The sequence below is a fragment of the Coniophora puteana genome (genome assembly GCF_000271625.1).
Source record: "Coniophora puteana RWD-64-598 SS2 unplaced genomic scaffold CONPUscaffold_13, whole genome shotgun sequence".
Lineage (NCBI taxonomy): Eukaryota > Fungi > Basidiomycota > Agaricomycetes > Boletales > Coniophoraceae > Coniophora > Coniophora puteana.
In genome coordinates this window covers 599112-621343 of record NW_006913065.1, presented here as the reverse complement: position 1 = coordinate 621343, position 22232 = coordinate 599112, and the positions used below count along the sequence as shown (strand labels likewise).

The 22232-nt window shown below is 53.2% G+C and overlaps 6 protein-coding genes across 6 annotated transcripts; 3 read left to right on the top strand and 3 right to left on the bottom strand.

Annotated features, from left to right (window-relative positions):
• Positions 1-354: 354 nt before the first annotated feature.
• CONPUDRAFT_157904 (uncharacterized protein) lies at positions 355-1346 on the bottom strand (the record flags this gene model as incomplete). Its single annotated transcript, XM_007774911.1, has 4 exons — positions 355-846; positions 895-975; positions 1034-1151; positions 1303-1346. 4 exons carry the CDS (start codon positions 1344-1346, stop codon positions 355-357), a joined length of 735 nt encoding a protein of 244 aa, XP_007773101.1.
• Positions 1347-2519: 1173 nt separating this feature from the next.
• On the bottom strand, positions 2520-4741 carry CONPUDRAFT_146522 (uncharacterized protein; the record flags this gene model as incomplete). The annotated part of the gene is made up of 6 exons (XM_007774910.1): positions 2520-3492; positions 3541-3710; positions 3765-3887; positions 3937-3961; positions 4016-4575; positions 4650-4741. The coding sequence occupies 6 exons, from the start codon at positions 4739-4741 to the stop codon at positions 3293-3295; spliced, it is 1170 nt and encodes a 389-aa protein (XP_007773100.1). The 3' UTR covers positions 2520-3292.
• Positions 4742-4910: 169 nt separating this feature from the next.
• Positions 4911-10221, top strand: CONPUDRAFT_139452 (uncharacterized protein; the record flags this gene model as incomplete). The annotated part of the gene is made up of 17 exons (XM_007774909.1): positions 4911-5160; positions 5213-5338; positions 5399-5470; positions 5519-5643; positions 5691-5856; positions 5904-6066; positions 6118-6142; positions 6193-6316; positions 6364-6401; positions 6452-6547; positions 6599-6755; positions 6809-6836; positions 6897-6930; positions 6981-7027; positions 7079-7210; positions 7265-8309; positions 8373-10221. The coding sequence occupies 16 exons, from the start codon at positions 4911-4913 to the stop codon at positions 7488-7490; spliced, it is 1809 nt and encodes a 602-aa protein (XP_007773099.1). The 3' UTR covers positions 7491-8309; positions 8373-10221.
• Positions 10222-10427: 206 nt separating this feature from the next.
• CONPUDRAFT_139450 (uncharacterized protein) lies at positions 10428-13994 on the top strand. The gene is made up of 6 exons (XM_007774908.1): positions 10428-10577; positions 10642-10707; positions 10758-11355; positions 11417-11962; positions 12018-12726; positions 12780-13994. The coding sequence occupies exons 1-6, from the start codon at positions 10463-10465 to the stop codon at positions 13707-13709; spliced, it is 2964 nt and encodes a 987-aa protein (XP_007773098.1). The 5' UTR covers positions 10428-10462; the 3' UTR covers positions 13710-13994.
• Positions 13995-14233: 239 nt separating this feature from the next.
• CONPUDRAFT_139449 (uncharacterized protein) lies at positions 14234-16094 on the bottom strand. Its single transcript, XM_007774907.1, has 4 exons — positions 15821-16094; positions 15304-15754; positions 15159-15251; positions 14234-15104 (listed from the first exon to the last, which is right to left on the bottom strand). Exons 1-4 carry the CDS (start codon positions 16045-16047, stop codon positions 14640-14642), a joined length of 1236 nt encoding a protein of 411 aa, XP_007773097.1. The 5' UTR covers positions 16048-16094; the 3' UTR covers positions 14234-14639.
• A 252-nt stretch (positions 16095-16346) lies between these two features.
• On the top strand, positions 16347-21164 carry CONPUDRAFT_146517 (P-loop containing nucleoside triphosphate hydrolase protein). The gene is made up of 18 exons (XM_007774906.1): positions 16347-16398; positions 16503-16531; positions 16777-16842; positions 16891-16985; positions 17051-17089; positions 17142-17283; positions 17327-17498; positions 17598-17650; positions 17768-18248; positions 18302-18508; positions 18568-18708; positions 18760-19192; positions 19244-19297; positions 19347-19772; positions 19827-19949; positions 20011-20128; positions 20202-20506; positions 20572-21164. Exons 3-18 carry the CDS (start codon positions 16794-16796, stop codon positions 21073-21075), a joined length of 3342 nt encoding a protein of 1113 aa, XP_007773096.1. The 5' UTR covers positions 16347-16398; positions 16503-16531; positions 16777-16793; the 3' UTR covers positions 21076-21164.
• Positions 21165-22232: the final 1068 nt, after the last annotated feature.

Genomic DNA, 22232 nt, shown 5'->3' with positions numbered 1-22232 from the left:
GTTGAGAACACTCTGCTGCCAGGATAATTTTCCATGAGCTAGGGCCATCCTCAGCAACTGAGTTATCCTTTGAGATGACTGAGGGCAATGTTATTGATGAAATGACTGTTGAGAAGCATGATGATGAGCTTGGAGACTTAATTTTAGGTATTTCAGACAATGAGAACCATTGAGACTTGGATGAATAAGTGTCTTTTACTACAGTGATTATTGTGACACAATCAAAAGTCAATGTCTTCACTGTTTTTTACTGTCTGATTTATCCTGATAGCTTCATTGAGTTGAAAATGGACCACTCTAATTTTTTATGCACAAAGGAAGCAAAATACATGATTTTATAGTGAAAGCCCTGGCCTAGGCCCAAGCCAAGCCCAAGCCAAGCCCTGGCCCTATGTCAGGGCCTGGCCTAGGGTTTTGCAAATCTCGAGCCCTCAAAAGCCAGGCCAAAGCCAGGGCTTTTTCAGGCCAAGCCCGGCCCTGCACAACACTATATGCCAGAGCCTCTTTTGCCTCGAGGATGGTTGTGCGTGTGTGGAGGTCATCGACTTCTTGCTCAGTCCACCATGACATGGCGTGGGCTGGCTGGTCGTCGAGAGGTGGAGGTGGAGGTGGAGTGGGAGCTCGGTCCACAGGCGGCTCGAGTGGTGGCTCGTAGTTGCCAACATCGTCGTCGTCGCCGAGTGGTTCGATCGGCGTCTGAGTGCGTTCCTCTTCGACAGGCTCATCTTCATCCTCTTCCGGTTCGAGTTCGTCTACATCAATATTGCGCTGCCATTGGTTGTCTTCATTGTCAGACTGCTGGTCTGGTTCCTCAAAAACGAAGGCCCGAGCCTCTGGGGTAAGCACCTTATAAGGTCAGCATGCTGGCTTGTCAGATGCTGATTAGAGCCTTACCTCGACGTTGAGCTCGGATGTCGGAGCACGTAGGTACTCGTCATCGCTATACTCGATGGCATCGAGTGGCAAGGGGGGTTCCTGTTAATTACATGTCATGTAACGTGAATGAAAGAGCGATATAACATTCGAGACGTACCTCATCGGACTCGTGACTTGGGTCCACTTCCTCGCCTCCCTCTTCTGCCAATGTCCTCTCCTCGTCTACCTTGCTCTTCTTCCTGGTTGTATCATCCGCGTTTTTGGACCGTAGCCGTCTGTGTCAGCTTGTGTAAGTGGCCAGGAATGCTGGAGGGTGCTCAGCGAGGAGAGAGTCAAGGGCGAGATGGTTAGAGGTGGAAGGTGGCAGTGGTTGGCTTGTGCTCGTAGATTCGTCGGGATAGAGCTCTTTGTGCTTTTTCTTGGTACGTCTTGTAACCCGTTTGGCCTCGCCGAAGTTCTTCGAGAGGCATATTGGGCAATCGCAATCGCTGTGATTGCCGTCGTTGTCCTGTCCGACCTGTGTGCTAGTGGACGGATGGGGAGGCGAAGGAGACATGGAGATAGAGGAGGGTATGTGTGTGTAACGGGACTTAGTCGAGATCGCGAAATAGCCGCGTCGAACACGTTGCGTTAATGAAATCGCCTCGGCTCGGGTACCTGCGCTGGTGAAGCGGATTCGCAGCGAATCCCGAATGGAGTTGACGACGTCGACAGGGCGGATTCGAAACAACTTCCGAATTGGGTTAATGATGCCGACAAACCGAAGTCGACGCGAGTTTCGGGTCGGATTCACGACTCCGATGAAGCGAAATCGAAACGAGTTCGAAATCTCGTTATGTAATCAGAATTTCATCGGACTTTCCGAAGTCCGCCGAGCTATTTCAGTCCTCGGTCTAGGCTCACAGAAGCAGAACGATGGGCAATGAGATAGAAGCTACTACAAATAGTAGCTACGGAGTCATTTTTCATAGGGCTTGAACCTTGGCTTGCGGCAACCCTCCTTGGGAGGATTGCATTCCCTAAGGCCGACTACCCCTTGCCTGCGGCGAAGGTCAAATTTAATCTAGCCTAGGAAATCCCCTCCTTGCAGTGCTTGTTCATCTGCGAAGAAGCACTTAACATTGAACTCCAGCCAACGTATTATTCTCCAAATCAGTTCAAGTATGTGTGGACGATACGCCCTGGGATTGCAGGTACTCCATGATAAACTTGGAGATGCGTGAAGTTAAGGTTCACCATTAGCGGGCCCGTCTCCGTGCACTTCCTGGACATCAACACCTAGAGCCGGCTGAATGGATTGATGAATTGGAATTTATGGTGAGAAGTCCTTACAGCGTATTCAACGACCAAAGTACTCTGGCCTAACTTACAGTGCCAATGAGCCAGCCTAGGTTCAATATTGCCCCTAATACACATGCTCCCGTCATTCGAAGGCAAGGGAACCCGTCCGAACCTCGAGAAGCCGATCTCGTTCTGCATACAATGCAGTGGGGCATCTCGTACGGAAAGAGTGACTCAAAAAGTGCGAAGGCCATCAACGCACGTTCCGAAAACATAGTCGAAGGAGGCAGCATGTGGAATAAGCTGAGGGGCAAGTACCGATGTGTGGTTCCATGTCAAGGGTAAGCCCTGTCCTTATCTCTGCTCTTACACTATCGAATTTCTGCGAGAGCACAGCTATTACGAGTGGAAAGTCAAGGGAAAGGATCGCATCCCCCATTTTACCAAGGTCAAGGACCAAGACATCACTCTCCTGGCCGGTCTTTATGAACACGTCAAGACAGGTGGAGCAATTCTATGCCTTTTTCTCGAGTCTTAACAGTAAACATCTTAGAGGACGGCAAGGTTAACTGGACCTTTGTCATTGTGACCACCGACGCTTGCAAGGAGCTTAGCTGGCTGCACGATCGACAACCGGTCATATTGACCTCAGAGGATGCTATCAAGCAATGGCTTGACACTTCATCACAGAAATGGTCGAGTGACTTGGATAAACTCCTGAGACCATACGACCAGAAGCACCCGTTGCAATGGTATCAGCTTCTTCCTTCCGTTCGTTTCCCCAGTACTGACAACACATCGCCAGTTACCAAGTCCCCAAGGAAGTGGGGAAAGTAGGTACCGAGTCACCCAAGTTCATCGAACCCGTCGCAGAGCGCAAAGATGGCATCGCGGCAATGTTTCAGAAGCAGCGAGTGAAGCAGGAGAAGAAAGAGCATAGCAGCCCGACCAAAACCACTGAGAAGCGTAAACGAGAGTCACCTGTACCAGATGAAGCCGAAAAGACACCGTCCAAGAAGATCAAGGCGGAGTAATTGTTCATTTGTTGGTCTCATGAAGAAGCCCTGTAATAAACTGTACCAACACAGTGCTAGTCTAGATAATATCGTAATATGAGTACATGTACAATGATTTACTACCTTTGCGGGGGCGACGCGCTCCTGCTTCGGCTACTCATGCCCTTGTCTTCGTAATCAGAACCTTCTGCCTTGAGCTCGGCATGGCCCATCTTCTCTAGCTTCTTGTCAAAGTCCCGTCTGCGGTAACCCGAAACAATCCTTTCCAAAAGGTCGGACGTTGACACTCCAGGTGTTCGGCGCGTTGGGATGAATCGTCCTGCCCGTGCTGTTAGACATCGCTCCAGTAGAAATGACATCTACGCACCTTGGGCTTTGACGAAGCTGTACACATCGTCATGAGTGGGCGAAACGTATGGGTCTTCGTCGTGTGCAACGTAATCTATTTGCCACTTGTCGAGGAAAGCGGCGTCCAGTACCCAAGGGCAGTCAGGGATGACTTCATCAACCCATCTGCAATGCCGGACTGCTTCGCAACTAAACAACCCTTCAGGTCAGCGCATCTATTTTAAGATCAGAGATATGACCAACCGTTCGGCATGGTCCATCACACAGCGAGCCTTGTTCGAGTGTACATCCTCGTCGGTGTTGACGCCGACAAGCAAATAAACATTGGGGAAAGATAATTTTGCCTGCCGCAGTTGAAGGGCATGACTGAGGTTATATTGAGAAGATCCCTAACGGCGAAGACCGAGCAGCGTACCCAAAGTGGAATAGGTCATAGACACCTACACTCCTGTATCTTTAGAAAACACTGTGAGATTACATATAGACCAGCGCACCATCTGCATATATGCGCACTGGACGATCGGCTGGGGGCTTGTTGATGTGATACTTTCTCGTTGCTTCCCCCTTAATTGCACGTTGGACAAAGCTCTGGATGTCTTCGGGGGTCAAAGAGGCGGGGTTGAATGCCTTCTCCGCATCTTCTGATGGCTTGGGCTCGCTTGGGACAGGAGCTGAGGCTGAGATTGTGATGTTTGGGGCGACAAGGGGAATTGGGGCTGTCGTCTCAGGCGATGAAGTCGGCGCTTCTTCCGGCTGAGACGTGAGCGTGGACGCTGAAGAGGAGAGCTGAGGATTGGTGTATAGGAAATTCTTGGAGGTATTCTGCCCACTGGGTGCCATGGTCCTTATGGACTCGACGTCGCCGTCGTACGTCTGAGAATCATTGCCATCGTCGGATAGGAGACTGCTAGATGCGAGTTGGTGCCGGACGCGTGACGGCTTGGCGGGATGTGACGAATGGTTGGCCGCACGAGGGGCCTTCTGGGTGGATGGAGCAGGGACAGACATGGCGGATGCAGCGTCGTCTGTGAGCGGATCGTTGTCCTCCTCCGAGCTGTGAGTACGCGTTTGCAGATGAGCTACGGTCTTGTGTGGAGGAGATGAGACAGAGATACTTGCGCGTCGTACGTTGGCGAATCGATCTGGGGGTGTTTCCCTGAGGATCGCTTGCCGTGGAAAGCTTTCTTGTGGTGATGCAGGAGGTCTGTGGGCGAGTCCATGGCTGAGTCTGTTTGCGGAGATTTTGAGTGGAGGAACGACTCAACGAGCGTCGCAGTTTTACAGGACAGATCGCAACCTCGGATGCCACCGAATGATATCACGCACGTGCAATTGCCATACCGCGTCATTCCATTCTCCATAACACTTTGTAAGTCTCCACAACTTACTATGTCCGACTCAAAGCGCACAGAGACCAAGTCGCCACCACCTAACCTGAATCGGACATCTCGCTCGCGGTGGCCAGCTCTCGCCGCGCTTGTAGCAGGACTCACGTTTGCGTTCAAGCTCGTCCAGTACCAGTCACACGACTACACCATATGCTCTTCGAATGGGGCAATATACACCGTTAACCCTGATCTTCCAAATGTGCAGTGCATCCTAGTCAAGGACTCCGTCATTGCTGACGTTGGAAACCTCGGTGAGCTGGGTTCGTTGACGTAGTGGTCCTCCTTATCCAAGCTTCCTTCCAGAAGACATCTCAGCTCGCCACCAGTCTCTAGCTGAAAGCATTTTGCCATGGCCCATAAACCTCCTTCGTTCCTCCCCGCCGATCAAGTACATAAATTCTACCAGTGCTATTGTTCCGGGATTGGCAGGTAAATACATGTCTATCGACGAGAGTGTCTCGTATCGGCAATGGCTGACTGCTGAACTAGATGCCCATGGCCACATTCTTGAGTATGGATTCAAAGAAAATCTCGACCTTACTGGCTGCCAAAGCGTTCAAGGTGTGTATCAGTCCATCCTTATCTAGCATTTTTATGACCGTGGCCAAGAGGTTCTGGATCGCTTGAAGGCATATGTCTCATCCCACCCCGACATCCTAAAAGACCCTTCGCAATGGATCCTGGGTATGGGCTGGGATCAAACAAAGTGGCTAGAAGCTCGATATCCCACAGCTGTGAGTCTCATAGCTTAATTACACACATCTAGACTCAGTTCATCCAGGATGACCTGGACTCGGACATGCTTCTTCGCGGTCGCCGCATTTCTCTATCCCGAGTAGACGGTCACGCGACATGGGTTTCAAACCGAGTGCTACAACTCTTGGGCGATCTCCCCAAGGAGGTAGATGGTGGTGTCATCATTCGAGATACTGGGGGAAAGCCAACGGGTACGTTACCATGGGTTTCTGACTTTGCGCTACTCACAGAATGACAGGAATCTTTGTGGACAACGCCATGGAGCTGATCAAGGTTCCTCCTTGGACCCAAACCCAGATGCTCGAATACTTTGATAAAGCTGTCAAAGATGCTCATGCGCATGGTCTCACCTCCATTCACGATGCGATGTCTACACTAGATAATATCGTATTTTTCAAAGAGTGAAAGGTTTTTTCACCGGCCGAATTCATGTGCTCATGGATATCTCTCAGATACTCGGAGGAGAAGCACTTGCCAGTATGCTCATTGACACAGGCCGCCTAACCCAGTTTTGACGCGTGTTTAAGCTCCGGCTGTATCTCATGGGACACGTCTCGTCCAACGAATACTGGGGTGGCCAGATACCTCGGCTCACCAACCACGGTATCAATGGTCGCTTGAATGTCCGCAGTGTCAAGCTGTTCAGCGATGGTCAGAGCACCACTCTGGACTGTAGGGTCTGGCTGACGAGCTTCTAGGTGCTCTTGGCTCCTTTGGCGCAGCGCTCCTAGAACCTGTCCGTCTTTTGACCTCCATTGTTTATTTAAAAGGCTCATCGGATAACAGTACTCCGATAACCCCTCCACCAGTGGCATCATGCGAGTCGCCAAAGAAACGCTCGGTGCACTCATCAATCAGTTCTATAAGGATGGCTGGCAAGTGGTACGTATTCAATTTCAGCCCCAATTTCCTTGAGTCTCATGTAAAGCACAGAACGTTCATTGTATTGGTGATCGCGCCAACCACATGGTCCTTGACATCTTTGAGGACATACACGCACACAACAGCTCGTTCAGCCAAGCGAGGAACCGTATTGAGCACGCTCAGATCATGACTTTGGAAGACCTAGAACGAGTGGGACGTCTCGGAGGTTCGTATATTCGACGCACCTGGTCCAATAGCCACCATTCACGGTTCTACTAGTTATACCTAGCGTTCAGCCAACTCATGCGTGCGTACTATATTCTAATGATTCATTGATGCCTTTGTGGCATTAACTAACTTTGCTCAGTACAAGCGATATGGGCTATGCCGAACAAAGACTGGTAATTAATTGTTAGCATCGATTAATTAGTAGTACTTACGCACTCAACAGGGTCCAGAACGTATCAAAGGAGCGTATGCGTACCAAACGTTACTACAGTAGGTGTCGTCGCCTCACCAGTTTTATTCGGTCCTGAAACATAGCGCCAGAAACTCTCAAAATCACGTCCTTCCTCTGGGCTCTGACTTCCCCGTCGAGGGCATCAATCCCTTGCTGGGATTCTACGCCGCGGTAGCACGACTGTCAGTCACCGGAGACTCGCCTCATGGCGTCAAGGGATGGTACGTGACTTCTTGCGCATAACACATCTTCAATCCACCAAACAGAACATATAGGTATCCCGGACAAAAACTCACCCGCACCCAAGCCCTCAAAGGCATGACGCTCGACGCTGCCTACGCCTCCTTCGCCGAGGACAAGATCGGCTCTCTCGAAATCGGCAAACGGGCCGACTTCGTCATCCTCGACCGCGATATCATGAAGGTACCTCAGTCCGAAATCCTAGGGACCAAAGTCCAGGCCACGGTGATCGACGGTCAAGTTGTTTACGGTGAATTGTAAATATATAGTGTTACTAGTGATACATGGATAATTATGCCAGTAATGAGACTGAAACGTTTTAAGAACCGGAACCGTAAAGAGCGGAAGTCGAACAACACAGAGGAAGCCGAACTATGTAGGGGGATCGAGAGAGTCCAATGAGTGAACAGACGAACCTCCGGAAATATGTACCGTAATGAAGTTCCATAAAACAGGTATAGGATAGCATTAGTCCTGAGCGATATAAAGTCGCAGCTGCGATTGCTGATGCACTTGTTCAAGTTCAAGTTCAAATCCACGAGCTCTCCAGCCCAGCCTTGCTCACGCGCCGCATGGGCTGCAGCGTGGCCTCGTCGACAGGCGCCCGGCGCAGATGGCGATACCTCCCCGAGGAGTCCTTGACCTCCACCTCTTGCCCGACGTCTCGCCCGGCGTCGGTAGAAGCGTCCACGACAGATTCCATCGAAAACATGGGCGGCAGACTCTCCCGAGCGTGGTGCATGCCTGGGCGCGCCGCCGTCCGCGAGTACGCGTACCCGCCACCTCCACTTGACTCTGCTTGGTGTGCGCTCCCTGCGTCCGCACCATTGGAGGCGCTAGGTGGTCCCTGGGCGACGCCGTGCGACTTGCTGCCTAGCTCCTGCTCCTCAAATGTCATGAGCTCAGACACAAATCCGATATTAGGCGAGATGCCCCTGCGGCGTTCCGTGACATAGGCATACGCGCGAGATAACGTCCAATGGTTGGCATGTATCAAGTACGCGATGACCGCCGTGACCGACCGAGATTTACCCGCCTTGCAGTGTACGTAGGTGGGCGCCTTGTATAGACTGGCTTCGTCTTGTGTTCACATCAGCTTGTGAGCCCCATTGAAAGCGCATATATTCAAGTAAACAAGCTTACCTAGAATCTCGCATGCCTTCTTCAAGCCCTGCGTAATCTTATCCTCCTCCACCGTGTCGCGCATCGCGATCCGGTCATACCGCTGAAAGTTCTCCTTCAGCTTCAAACCCTGATCGTCATCGCACTCGGCCGCCATATTTAATATCCGCTTCACACCCAACGCCTTGAGCTCTTCCACGTGTTCCTCCGACGTCATCTCCGGTCCGAGGTACAAGAAATTCGGCAGAATCGTCGACACTATGAACACAGGTATCTCATCCTCTGTCGAGAGCGGCCGCTCAGTATCCGGGCGTGCCGTGCTAGGTGACGGTGTCCGTGCAAGTGGCGTACTCGGCGTCCTCGGGGAGTTTGACCGGCTGCGGTCAAAGAACGAAGGTGGCTGCAGCTCCGTCGGTGTGTTTCTGAAATTCGGCGACGCTGGCGAGTGGTTCGAGTGTATGAGTGTGAGATGCGATGGTGAGTGCTGGGGAGACAGGAAGAGCGGGGGCGGCCCATTGCTCACTGGCGTGGCGAGCACGGGTAGTGTCGTCGAGCGGGTTGGAACGGTGTTGATCTGCAGCTTTGGCAGACTGACCCCGAGTTTCTCCGATGGTTTAGCGTTTATTCGCAGATTGGGCGCACTCGGCCTGCGAGGGGGCGGAGGGCGAATGAATGTTGTCTGAGTGGGAGCAGGGGATGAGACTTGGTAAGGCTCGTCCAAGTAAGAAGGTCGAAAGGACGGCATGGGATGTGCAGGAGAGGGCTCCTCTTGTTCAATCTGAAAGTTGGACTGTATGGGCGTCTTGGTATTGATCTGAAAGACACCCTTGAGCTTGGCAGATTGTGGAGGAGCGTCCCTCTGAGGAGCTGCAAACGCATATTCAGCTTGCTCATCGAATGCAACAAGGGTTTTAGACTTCTCGTCTTTGAGGGCAGCTGGCATTCCTCCACGCAGATAGGATGCTCGCTGAGGACCTAGCAAAGAAGAGATGACGGAAAGAAGGGCCCAGGCAGTCACCTGCATGTTGTCTTTTTCTGAATCATCTGTCTCCTCGCCATGAACGATGACAATGGAGCCATCCCATCTATCCGGTTTTTGGATGTAGCTGTCCCATATCTCCTTGCCTTGTTCGGATGTGACGAACTGGCGCAGGCCGTCTATGGACTGGAAACCGCCACCGGGTTTGCGACATCTCTTGAGGATGAGTGATGGTATGGCGATATTGACGCTAGACTGCAAATGGCAGGACTGGAATGCAGCGGCAGGGCGGGTGTCGATGAGGAGGGGATGGGGGTGGGAAGATAGACGCTGGTGTAATTCTGGAGGATCCAGGTACGGCTTTGCTCGGATCACGTCGTCGAAATCAAAGTTGCCGTTGAGGGGGAAATGGCCATTAAGTGGAAAGCCTGGGGAGCGGACGTCGCTAGGGGTATAGTACACACTCGAGGTGGCGCTGGATGGGCTGGGGGGATCCTGGCGTGTCTTTTCGCGCCAAGCCCCGGGCATTGCGTGCTCGATCGCGGCCCAGGTCGAGGGTCCTGGCCTGGGTGTCTTTGGAATTGCACCAAAGGAGCGTATGGGGCGCAGACGCAGGTTGGTCTTTACGCTCTTGCGGAGGTTTTCAAGCTCTGCCAGGTCCTTTGAGATGTCGTCTGTTTCGAGCGGGAATGGGTGGAGACTGGCGGACGAGAGACCACTGGGACTGGACACGCTGGAGGTGCCCGATGAAGGAGGGGAGTCCTCGTCGTCGCTGGAGAGGTCGAGGGGGGATTCGGGTGCATCTTGCTTGGCCGGGAGGGAGAGATTGGGTATAGGGGGTCGGATGCGTTTGGCTGGCATCGTGTACAGTAGAGGAAAGGAAGAAGAGTAAAATGTGTGGACATTGCAATTGGCCCATTTGATGGGGTAGGGCGTCTCACTTGTCGGCATGCGCAGATCTCACCTTCCTGTAAAGGAACCTTCAATCCTCCTCGGCTTTGCCCTCGATACCTATATTATCTTTTATTGGAGTAAACTCTATTACTTTTCAACCTCCGCAGCATTCCTCCATTCCTATTCCTGCATTGGTCCCAGAGGCACGCGCCTCATTACTCCTTGCCGTCTCCCAACCATGTCCTACAAATCCTCTGCCTACCGCAACCACAACGCCCCAGACCACCAGGAAAACAACTTCCGCAAGCAAGCACAGCAGCTTCAAGAAGCTTTTCCAACCTGGTCCAATGAAGGTGATCAATCCATCGCTTTTTGCACTTAATCCAACACGTCTCACTTTTTGTCCCATCGACAAAGACCTTTCCTCACTCCTCGCAGAAGTCGGTGGCGATTTGTCCCTTGCTGCAGACCGCATCACAGAAGGTATCCAAATTTAACTTTTTTACGCCTCAGATGTGTTCAACTCGTACAAGGTCACGCTGAACAGTGGGGTGCTGTAACCCGTAAGAAAGACAAGAAGCTTGTTCCTTCCCAGTCCCATGCCAGGGACTCCAGCATCAGCAGAGATCGTAGTGACTCTCGTGGAGGTCGCGGCTCGCGCGGTGGCAGAGGTGGTGGTCCTGGCCGTGGTGGAGCCACCACGCGCGGCAGAGGTGGCAGAGGTGGCCTTGCCAACGGTCATACTCCCCGTTCCCAGTCCATCACCAAGGATGGTACTTCAGTCGAAGTAGCCGCTCCCGAAGGAATTGTCTCCACCCCTGCAGACCAGTCTGCTACCGCAGAGACTCAGCCGGAAGACAAGGATGCTTCCGTCCAACCCTCTGCTTGGGGCTCAGGTCCTCCTCAAGTCAACGGTACCAGCAGCTCGACCCCCTCTACCTGGAGCAAGATTGCTGCTGGTCCCGCTAAAGAGTCTCCGGCTCCTTTGGCTCCTGCGCCTTCTGCTCCTACTCCAGCTGCACAGGCTCCAGTTACGAAGGCTCCAGTTGCAAAGGCTCCAGCTCCACCCGCGACCAAAGCTCCTGCCAAGGCGCCAGGCCCCATGAAGTTATCTTGGGCTCAAATTGCAAAGTGAGTTATATGCGCCTCTTTTGCATCCGTCCATGTCCTAAAATCTACTCTTTTATCAAAGGCCACAAGAGAAGCCTGCACCTCCTCCCGCGCCTCCTGCAATTCCACCCCCTGCCCCGGCTGCAGCGCCCGCCCCAGAGCCAAAGGCTGAGCCTGAACCCCCTGCCCCGCCTGCTCCCGAAGTCATACCAGCCACTGACGGATGGGAGGAACCGACCACTGTCCAAGCACCGACTTGGGATGATGAACAGCCGCAAGCTAAACCGACTGCTCAGGATCCAAAGGGCACCTCCGCTGAGCCTACACAAGATTTGCCAGAATCACCGGTCGCTGCGATAAAGGAGGAATTACCCGCAGAGCCTGTCCCTGCTCCCGAGCCTGCTGCCCCAGCGATGGCGGATGAGCCAGTCGCTGTTGCCATCACGCCTCGCTCGCCTGCTGTCGCTCCTGCACGTCCCGCGGTCTCCTCGCACCGCAGCGCAGGCAGGTTTAAGACGACTGATCAAGCAGTTGTCATGCCTAACTCGAACTTCGCTCCTGGGCTCGACAAGGTAGGCATGCAGTTCGGCAGTCTCAGCCTCGGCGGCGATGCCATTGAGCCTATCCAGTACGTGAATCCTCTTGATTTGGGGTTTCGTTCATTGATGTTTTACGCGATCTAGAAATGAACCCACTCCCGCGGACCTCGCCCCATCAAAGCCTCAGCAGTCTCCTCAGCAGTCCATGCAGGCGGTAGCTCCCTCTCAGCCTTCTCAGGCCCCGCCCCAACCCACAGAACATACGTTGCCCTCCACCTCCCCATCTCAGTCATCCCTTGCACCCTCTTCCACCAATCAGTACTCATCATCCGTGTCCTCCCCGCTCTCCACTGTGCCCCAGCCCCCGTCTTCTACCCAACCATCTCAATCATCCCTCTCCTCCACCATCTCCCACACCCCTATCCTCTCGTCAAGTCAATCTACCCTCTCATCCGCATCTCTCTCCTCCTTCTCGCAGCAACAACCCCAGTCCTCGGTACAAAGTTCGACCAACTCTCTTTCTAACCATCAACAACCCCAGGCTCCCCTCAACCAACACTTGCACTCCCAGCATCACTACAACCACCACGGTCTCTCCACCCACCTTGAGACTTCCCAGAGCCCCGCCCAACCTTCTCCCTCCCACCCCACTCAAACTTCACAACAGCCTCCGTCTGCCGCAAGCTACTCCCACTTCAGGCAGCCTGAGGCCCCCTACTTCCACACTCACACTCCCCCCGCTGGTCAAGGCCAGGATTATGGTGCCTTCGGAGTACAGCTGGGACAACACCAAGGTCAGGCCTCGCACCTGTCTGGGTTCAGCAATGATTATGGGTATGCGGACAACCAAAGGGTAAGATTGTTTAATGACGCTCGAGAATCTATTATTAATTACGGCATCCCCAGGGTCTTTACGACTCTTATTCCCAGTCGCCTGGTTTTGGTAACAACCGCACCCTCCTTGGTCATGACGATGTGAAGGGCCTGCCTGGTTCGCAGCAGCTGCCCGGCAACAACGTACTTTCGCAGTCCAACTCGCAGTCGTCTCAACTCCCCCCTTCTCAGGGCGGTGCCCAGCCACACGCTTCTGGTGGCCAGGCACCTCCTCAAGGCTACCCTCAGGCTGTTCCTTACTACTACCCCTACCCTCAAAACCAGTACTACGGTTCTCCGTACAACTCTGGCTACGGTGTGCCCCAGCCGTACGTCAAGTACCCAGCTATGTTCCCGCCCGGGCCACCTGCTCAGGGCGGCGCGCCTTCTCCTGCTGGCAACAAAGGCCCTTCGTCCGTCCAGGCCCAGAGCGATCCTTACGGACGCGGTCTCTATGGCCAGCAGCAGCACCCCTCCTCCGCATATGATGACCTGTACTCCCAGCAGCACGCCCACAGCCCAAGCATCAACAACATCCCCTCCAACGACTACAAGCACCAACAGCTGTACGGTGGCCAGGGTGGCCTTCAGAACTTCATGGGCCTAGGCGGGGGCAACAGCAACCCGTCAGCTCCTCCTCTCACTGGGCGCGCAGGCGGCACCTCCCCCGAGGCGGCGTACAAGCCATACTCGCAGAACATCGGCGGCAAGGACTCGGGCGTCGGGCAAGGTGGCGTCGGTCAGCCCGGCCAGCAGACGCGCGGCGGCGTGCAGCAGCAGAGCGGCTTCTACGGCAACCGCTTTGGCGCAGGCAACGCTGCCGGCGGTCCGCAGGGCCAGCAGTCGCAGCACAGCCAGCCGCCCAACCAGGCGGGGCCGCAGTCGCACGGCGGCTACCCTCAGGGCAACTCGGACGGTAACTTTTACTCGTACCAGCCCAGGCAGCAGGGCTACTGGCAGTAATCATCCACTCGTATTAATCTCCACGCTGTGACACGATAATCTCCCTCTCCCCCTTCACTTTTTTTTAACCTCGTCTTTCCTTTTTTTCCCCCTCTTCCTTCTTCCTTTCTTATTTCTCTCTTCAAGCAAGCCACCTGTGCTCTAGTTCAGTCGCCTCTCAACCACTGCCCTCTGACCGATTGCATTTCGTCCTCACTCTGTTCATTAACCTACCATACTCCACGACGCAGCAGTACGCATCGCATTGTACGTTTCCAGTGATTGCACGATCCACCCAAAAACACCCCCTTCTTGCTTCTGCTTGTAGTATAATCGCCCGCGAATGCATCATAATCGTTCGTTGACGACCTCAGAACGCGTGAGATTGAGTCGGTCTGATGGGGTAGGAATGAACGGTTTGTGGGTTTTAATTTCACACTGTCTGAATTGGTTAGGAAGTCTGGAGGCGAGAAAGCGTTTCAAGCCCTCATGGCAAGGAGACGCTTGCAAAGCCTACCCGTCAGACACAACAAGCGCGAGATCAAGTCGAATCTGATACGCAAGAAAACAGAGGTATCACGAGATAATACAATGAGAACTATCGCTGCAGCATAGGAGTAAGAGCCTGTCATAAAGTCGGGAACATAGGACAAGAGCATAAACAAGCGCTACGTGAACTGTCATTATCTAAAGGGCGCGTGCTCACAGAGCTGAGATAGAAGATAGAAGGAGAACCAAGACTATCCGTCCTAATCGTTCGAGGGATCATCACGTCGCGAGCGGGGCCCGCAATAAAATGAACGATAAATAGCGCGAAAGCACAGAAATTAACAGAGCATGGCGAAGTCGATCAAGCTGGTCATGTCATAAAAGTCGTTTTGGCGGAGGAACGAACACGAGTACTAAGAAAAGAGGTGACGCGAAACGACCAGGGTACACAGAGACGTGCATCTAGCTGTCGCCAGCCTCGGAGATGGACGACGCCAGCGGCTCTATGCTTCGCTGGATGTTGCGCGGGTCCGCCTGCGCAAAGACGGGTGCCTTGTAGATCGCCTCGACGAACGCGAACGCGACGCCCAGCGCAGCGTTGAGCACGCGCCACTGGCGGCCGATAACGTCGGCACCGATGATGCCGCTGGAGGTGAGGTCATATGGGTACACGTACTGCGCGGCAAGGCGCACGATCGCAGCGGTGAGCGGATCGAACGGGAGAACGGGTGTGGCGGACGATCGCCGATCTACCGTGTTGTTGGGGTTGAACGAGACGAGTGTGCCAAAGAGGATCGGCAGGAAGAGGCTGGGAATCGCCCAGTGCAGCAGGACAGACCAGAACGCGCCGGTTGTAAAGGTCGACGGCGGAGGATACGCAATCGTCCAGTTCTTATCATACAACAGTGGTGTAGCTGTCATGGGGATCTACATGTATATGATGAGAAATTTGTGCAATTTACAGATCTGAAAAACGCATACCTCAATGTACCTCCATGGAACGACCTCACGGATAATGTAGGCAGCTTCAAGTACAGCCGTTAGGGACCAAATGTTGAACGAATTGGAAAGGAACTGGAGGAAACTATCAACCTGCGTTTCCAGCAGACATAAGAGCTGGGCTTACTGCGCGAGTGGAAAGCACAAGGTCACTGCCCGAAAGCCTGATCTGTTCATGCTGTCTGCGGACAGCTACGCTCAGGTCCTCCATGTTAGGGTTCGATATGAGTTCACGTATAACACGTGGGGAAAATGGTGATCCAGCCTGTGCAGGAACCGCCGAAGAAGGAGCTGACGAAGGAGCGGAGACGACCTCTGCCTCCTGAGCTGCAACAGCGACGTACTCAGGTGGAGGTATACGCGCGGGCGTCTCGGGTGCCAGAGGTGACAAAGGGCTCTTAAGCATCATGGACACGTCTGCCATCTCAGGAAGAGAGGGCTGTTCGCGTATGGTGGAGAGCATATCAGAGCGACGGGAGCTGCGGGTTTTGGGGCTGGGAGTAGCCTTGATCTTGACCTCCTCCACAACTTCTGTTGTCATCTCGGTAGTCGGAACGAACCGACCGGGGGCGGGTTGACTTGCGGGGAAATGTACAGTCAGGGGCCAATACATATATGACGACATGGAAACAAGAAAAACATACATGGTGGTGGATGACGGCGGCTGAACGCTGCGCCTCCGTTTGCCAAAGAGACCGGTGAACGTAGGGTCTTCCTCCAACGAAGACTGGTTGTCCTCGAGGTGCTTCTTGATCCTGCCCTGCAAATCCTCCTTGGTGCCAAGATTGCTGATACCGAGTGCATTGGCTATATCGACAAGTTCTGCTTTCTTCTTTGGCTGCAAGGCCCCTGCATATTGAATGGGTGCCATTTGTTGAATGCCGTATGTCGAATTGACGTTGTAGAGTCGGCGTGCTTATGTACGGGGTTAGTAGATCAGAGTAGGAGGCAAACCGCGAGTCGCGTCTCGCACACATTGACAAACATTCAACAGAGCGCGTAAACAAAACCACGCGAGACAATCACGTGCATTAGCCCCTATCTCTCCATCCTCCAACCTGCTTCCGTGCGGATCCCAGCGCGACTTGTGGGCGCTACACCTCAATGCATACGGGGTACTCGCATTGCTGCTCCTGGGCCTGAGTAGCAGTTGATGGCATTGGGAGCATCATGTTCTCCCACAATTACCACTCATCCCATCACCGCATCAAGATACAAAGCGGTGAGCTACACACTGCCAGCCGACCGCACCAAGCAATCAGACCAGCCGACGAATACTGGCTAAGCTGGATGTCCCCGTCTTGAATCTGCTCGCCTCTTTTATAGCGGCACGATCAATTATGAGGGCTACTTTGGTAAGTACAGGCAAAGACCTCCGCCGGCTTCGGGATGGCAACCTCGGCAACGCCCCCCCAAAATAGCAAGAGCGATAATAGGTCCCCCTGACTACTTTGTCGTTGCCACCAGCCCGTTCCCATTCCCTTCAGCATTGCCCTCCATGAGATTCCCGGGCTGCATTGCTTATATTTGTAGTATGCTCCTTGTTCCCACCAGCAGCCATCCTTCTTCCCTTCCTTCGCCCTCTGTCGTCCTCTGGTAGGCCGTACCATTCAAGCCATGCGTTCTTTCATCTGCTTCGTTCTTGCTCTTATGCTTGCTGGTCAAGGTGAGACAGAGCCTATTCTTCAGCATCAATCATGCTTAATCTCAATAGCCCTTGCTCAGCTATCCATTGACATTGGTGGCTCATTCGGAAACATAACCGCTGACCAGTTCCTGACCAACATCGCCAATGCGCCCTTCACTGATGTGCGTCTCTTCCCTCCTTGGGTCTACAATGCCTGTATGCAATACCACCACTGACTCCCTTATAGTGCGAGCCATCCTGTAATAACGCTACAAGCATGATTGGCGTCAGTCTTTCCAACTCTTTGCAATAACCCTCTGTTTGACCATCTTACATAGAACTGTGCGGACAATAATGTTTGTCTTTGCGGCTATGGGACAGTTTCAGCCATCCAGGGCTGCCAGCAGTGTCTCTTTGATGTCGAGATTACCAACTTCATCGAAAGTCCCGACGCTCGTGTTGGCACCCCTGCCCTCACAGGTACGGACGAACACATAATAGTTGCACCAGCGTTAACCTGAAGAAACAGCGTACGGAGCGGCATGCTCTACAGTAAACCAGACGATCCCTACGTCCTACTTGACCGTCGCTCTCCCATCAAACTGGGATGGCCCTGTCGGCGTCCACCTCAACATAGCTGGCACTGCCATCGCCGTCGGCGTCGGTGCCATGCTGGGTGGCTCTGCCCTCTTTATGTACGGACACATCTGAGCTATATTGGACGTCGTGGAAAGGCTTGTTAGATACGCGCCTTGTTACACCTACCATAGAGACTACCTCATGGGATGTCGTAGTCTAGTCGACATGGTGATCGAATTGGAACAACGAACTTGGATTGCAATAGCCGGTTGAACCGGACCGACAATGTCGTTCCGGTTGTGACGCGTCTGAGTGTGGTTTGACAAATTTGCTCCTTTTTCGCCTCCGCCCCGACGCGTCTCCCAATTGTAGCCTGTGATTTCAGTCTCAAAGCTGGCTCCTGCACGCTGCACGGCAGTGCGCCAGACGCTCATCGCGGCTCGTTCGAGACCAAAATCCACTCGTTCCCAACTATTGCTTTCGCCATGTCTACCTGGTAAAACCAAGAAGCTAAACACCCCTTATCGTCGGCAGGCGTCCACGTTCATAGGAATACGCACTTACTTCACCCAGCTCGCTCGTAACAAGCCACCCGGTACAGCATCCCCGCTCCATTCTTCTTCCCGTTTCTACTCCACGCCTGCTACTTCAACTACGGTTCCTCTATCGCGAGACCCTTCGCTCGAGCCATCGTACACACCACCAAGGTGGGATTGGAGGCAGAGGGCGACATCAAGAATAACGAAGAAGCTCCCTGATCCTCCAGCTGGTGTCCCTCGGAATCACATAAAGCGCGTTCCCCCACCCCTACACAACGTCCAGCCATACCAGCCTTACTTCACGGAAATCCAGGCCTATGCCTCAAGGTACACTCATCATTCACGTTCAGCCTAGCCAAATGCTGACCTGCGCACTCTAGGTTCTGCCCACTTCTTGATGCTGAACAATATGAAGCTGAAGCCGTCCTGAGAGAACGACTCGCAAGTTGGTCGGTGGCGAAACTTGCTCAGGAGGGGTACTGTCTCACAGACTTATCGGCGTACTGGCTCGAGAAGCTCTTCTTTGGCAAGCCCGTCCTGTCGTTTCATAAAGGTCCAGGGATTGATCTCCCAGAGCATCGTTTTGAGTGAGCTTTCTGTACTCCTTGTCATTGCAGCAAATTCTCACAAAGCTTTCGTCTTCAAGAAAGGGAACTCAGGTTCTCTTGTCAAAGTATGATCCACTCAAGGAAGAACCGCGACGGGGACGAGTCGTCGACTCCACCATGACCCAACTTCGAGTATCGTTCGAGGACAAATTTGAAGTGACCAACGATGAACTCTGGAGGTGGGTCTCCTTTTTCTAGCTCGTAGTGTCTTTTTACACGACAAACGCCAGGCTTGACGTCGGTCAGTCCAGCATTGTGTTCGATCGCATGCGCACAGCAATCTCGCATTTCCACCGCGACCCCTCCGTCCAAGTTGCCGAGTCCTCCCAGATGCCCGACCGCGAGTTCATCCTCCAAGGCACGTGCCTTCGCGACATCCTCCTCCGGACATTCTCCCCAGAAGAGGCATCACCTCACGACCCATTGCAATCCCCCGACGACACCAACTATGTGGATCACGATACCCTCGAGCACGACAGCCGTGAGACGCAAGATCATGGTGGTGTTTGGCGCGACGACATGCGTATAATGAGCTGGGCGAAACGATACTCCAAGAAGAACCCCATCGTTATGCCTGGTGATCCTGTTTTTGATGGCCTCAATGCAACGCAGATTCGCGCTATCGCGATGATGGTAGGAGAGAAAATTAGCCTCGTACAGGGCGTAAGTAGCGTTTCAACGCCGAAGTCTGTTTTTCACTAACTTCGTGTCCAGCCCCCTGGCACCGGAAAGACCAAGACCATCATTGAAGCGGTCAAGCTGCTCAAGGTTGGTCAACATCTACACTCCCATTTTAATGTCCTGAACGGTTTCCCAGGTTGAGTTTGAGGTACCTCAACCGATACTGGTAGCAACATATACCAACGTTGCTGTCGACAACCTCGTCGAAGGACTCCTTAAAGCTGGCCTCAAGCCCTTGCGCGTCGGATTCGGCGGCAAAGTGAATGCTTCGTTACATGATTGCACGCTGGATGCGAAGATGGAGAAACATCGACACAAACCCGTAGTCGACAAATTGCTCGCGGAACAAGAACGCATCAACCAGCATATTGCAGAGCTGAACAAGCGGTTACGTGAGCGGCAGCGTGATCCGAAAATCCGAGACAATGCCAGAAACCAGGCGATCATTGAGAACCTGCGAAACGCGCTGGTTGTGAGCGAGAGGCGACTAGGCATAGTCAGGGGCAAGTTGCACGTACTTCACAATGATATGCTTCGAGACATCACTGCTCAAGCCGACGTCGTGCGTCTTTTCGTGGCTGTTCTACTAGCAACCCACAGTGCTAATCCTTATTAGATATGCACCACTTGTATCTCGTCCGTCAACTCGGCGCTGAGCGTGATCGACTTCCCCGTTGTGTTCCTGGATGAGGCGTCAATGTCAACGGAGCCGGCGTCGTTAATACCACTGATGCGTGGAGTAAGGACTCACATCTTCTTTCATCCTCAGTATTCACTTTCTGACGGCGTGAAACCCTTAGTCTCAGCACGTCGCTCTCATCGGTGACCACAAGCAACTTCCCCCGGTGATCGTGAGTTACGAGGCTGACTTGAAGGGTCTGGGAATCAGTCTATTCGAAAGGCTGACAGAAGAAGGAGGTTCGTCCTCACATCTTTTTTCATTTTGCTACCCGGACCCGATTTAGGGGTTTTCTGATGATGGTGGAGATAGTCGTCCCTTCTATCATGCTTGATGTACAGTATCGAATGCACCCCGCCCTATCCTACTTCCCTTCTCTTGAGTTCTACAACCTCTCTCTTCAAGACGGAACAGTCGACTCCGGAGGCAATGTCTCGCCTTTGCTTCTGCCTCCACTTTCTGCCCACTTGCCCGTTGATGAATCCACGGGAAACCGGCCTTCAATTGTCTTTATGGACCACGCAGGCTCAGAGACGCTAAAGGATCGTAGCCGAGTCAATTATGACGAGGCAAACATCGTCTGCAGCATCATCGAAGACCTGCTGCTCCGCAACGAAGTAAGCTAGACCTACGTAAAAAGTTTCCCATGTGACCTTGCATACTCACAATGCCTTTTCCGCAGCACATGCGCGGCGACGACATTGGCATCATCGCTCCTTACGCCGCCCAGATTTCGCTGCTGACACGCCTCTTAAACACCGACGCCAAGTATGCACGACGGTTTGCGGCGACCCTCGGCGACCGCCGCGTTCGTGAACTCTCTAAAGTCGAGGTGAGGACCGTCGACGGGTTCGAGGGTCGACAGAAGGACGTCATCATCTTCTCGACGGTGCGCAATAACCCCGCAGGACACGTCGGCTTCCTGGCCGACAGGCGACGGCTCAACGTCGGCCTGACACGCGCAAAGCGGGGTCTCTTCGTTGTCGGCAGCATCAGCACGCTAAAACAGAGCAAATCGTTTACGCGCGGTATGGCCGCCAACCCTGGCGGTCAGACGAGCAAGGGCGTCGAATCCTGGAGGAGATATGCGGCGTACCTCGTCGGTCAGCAGAGAGTTTTACATCTCACCGGAACAAACTTGCACAGAGTTCTGTACGGAAGCGCGGGGAGGAGGGAGGTGTACTAAACGCTTCTTCCCAGAACACAGCCTTTTGGCCACGCCGGCGGCTTTGCTTCAATACTTGGCTCACAGTCATTTCTGATCTCAACGTTCTCCCCTCACACGTTTAACTTTCTCCTGCGGAAACTACTTGGCTACTTGACGATAATAATTGGGTTACTTATCAATGCGTTATTTCTGCGGACTTAGCATACGAGCACACAATCTAGCCTAGGGTAGATTTTAATTAAAGTTTGAGCTTGGCCCGTATACCATATTGCTTTCTTCTAAATGCGCTTAAAGAGTATGTAAACAAACGTTATGTTGTGATTACCTTGCCAACAGCTCTCAGCGGTCGTTGTTGAGACCGTTCAACACGTCGCGCCCGTCATGTCATGGCTGTGCCAAGTCATACGCATACTTCGGACCGAACTCTGCAAGATCGACAATTAGCATGTTTTTCCATCTGGACAGATCTGAGATCTTACGTGGTTTTTCTTTGACACGGCACGGCACACCGCTGGCATGTGTCCTGGTCTGCCAATGCACACGAGCGGTAAGAAAGGTGGACGCATAGCCGGTGAAGCACTTTTTTCCATAACGTTGCTGCAGTTTTTGACTTTGATAGACGCGTCGATGATTGATCTTCGGCTGTGCCACCGCTAGCGAGAGGTTGGGGAATCAAGGAACGGGATATGTTCTCCCGGGTAGGTTTTGACTGTGCTCCGGTAGGCTCCGGTTCATCTGTGTCAATGTCCGAGCGTGTCCGAGCTTATGCTTATTTGCTTATATCGTTCGGACCTGCAGAGACGGAGGTTTCAACTCGCCTGACGCACGCGGGGTGGCGTCGCAGCCTCGAGCAGGTTCAAACGTTCATGTCCCGGATGCGGCTACCGTATGGAGAAGGAGACGATCATTCAAGTCCGTCGGTGACAAACAATGACATAACATTTGTTCCTTTTCCGGTGTCATTCTTCTCTGCCGAACGCGAAAATGCGAAAATGCAGTGCCACGAGCAAGGGTCGAGGAGAACGAGGTGTACTTTGGTTCCGTTCAAAGCGGCAGCGTTGCCCCATTTACCCAAACACACAATTTATCGGTATCTCTGACGAAGACCGAGTCGGATATCCCGAGACACTGGCAGGTAAAATATACAACAACTCCACGGCCTCGCGCGCGCACAC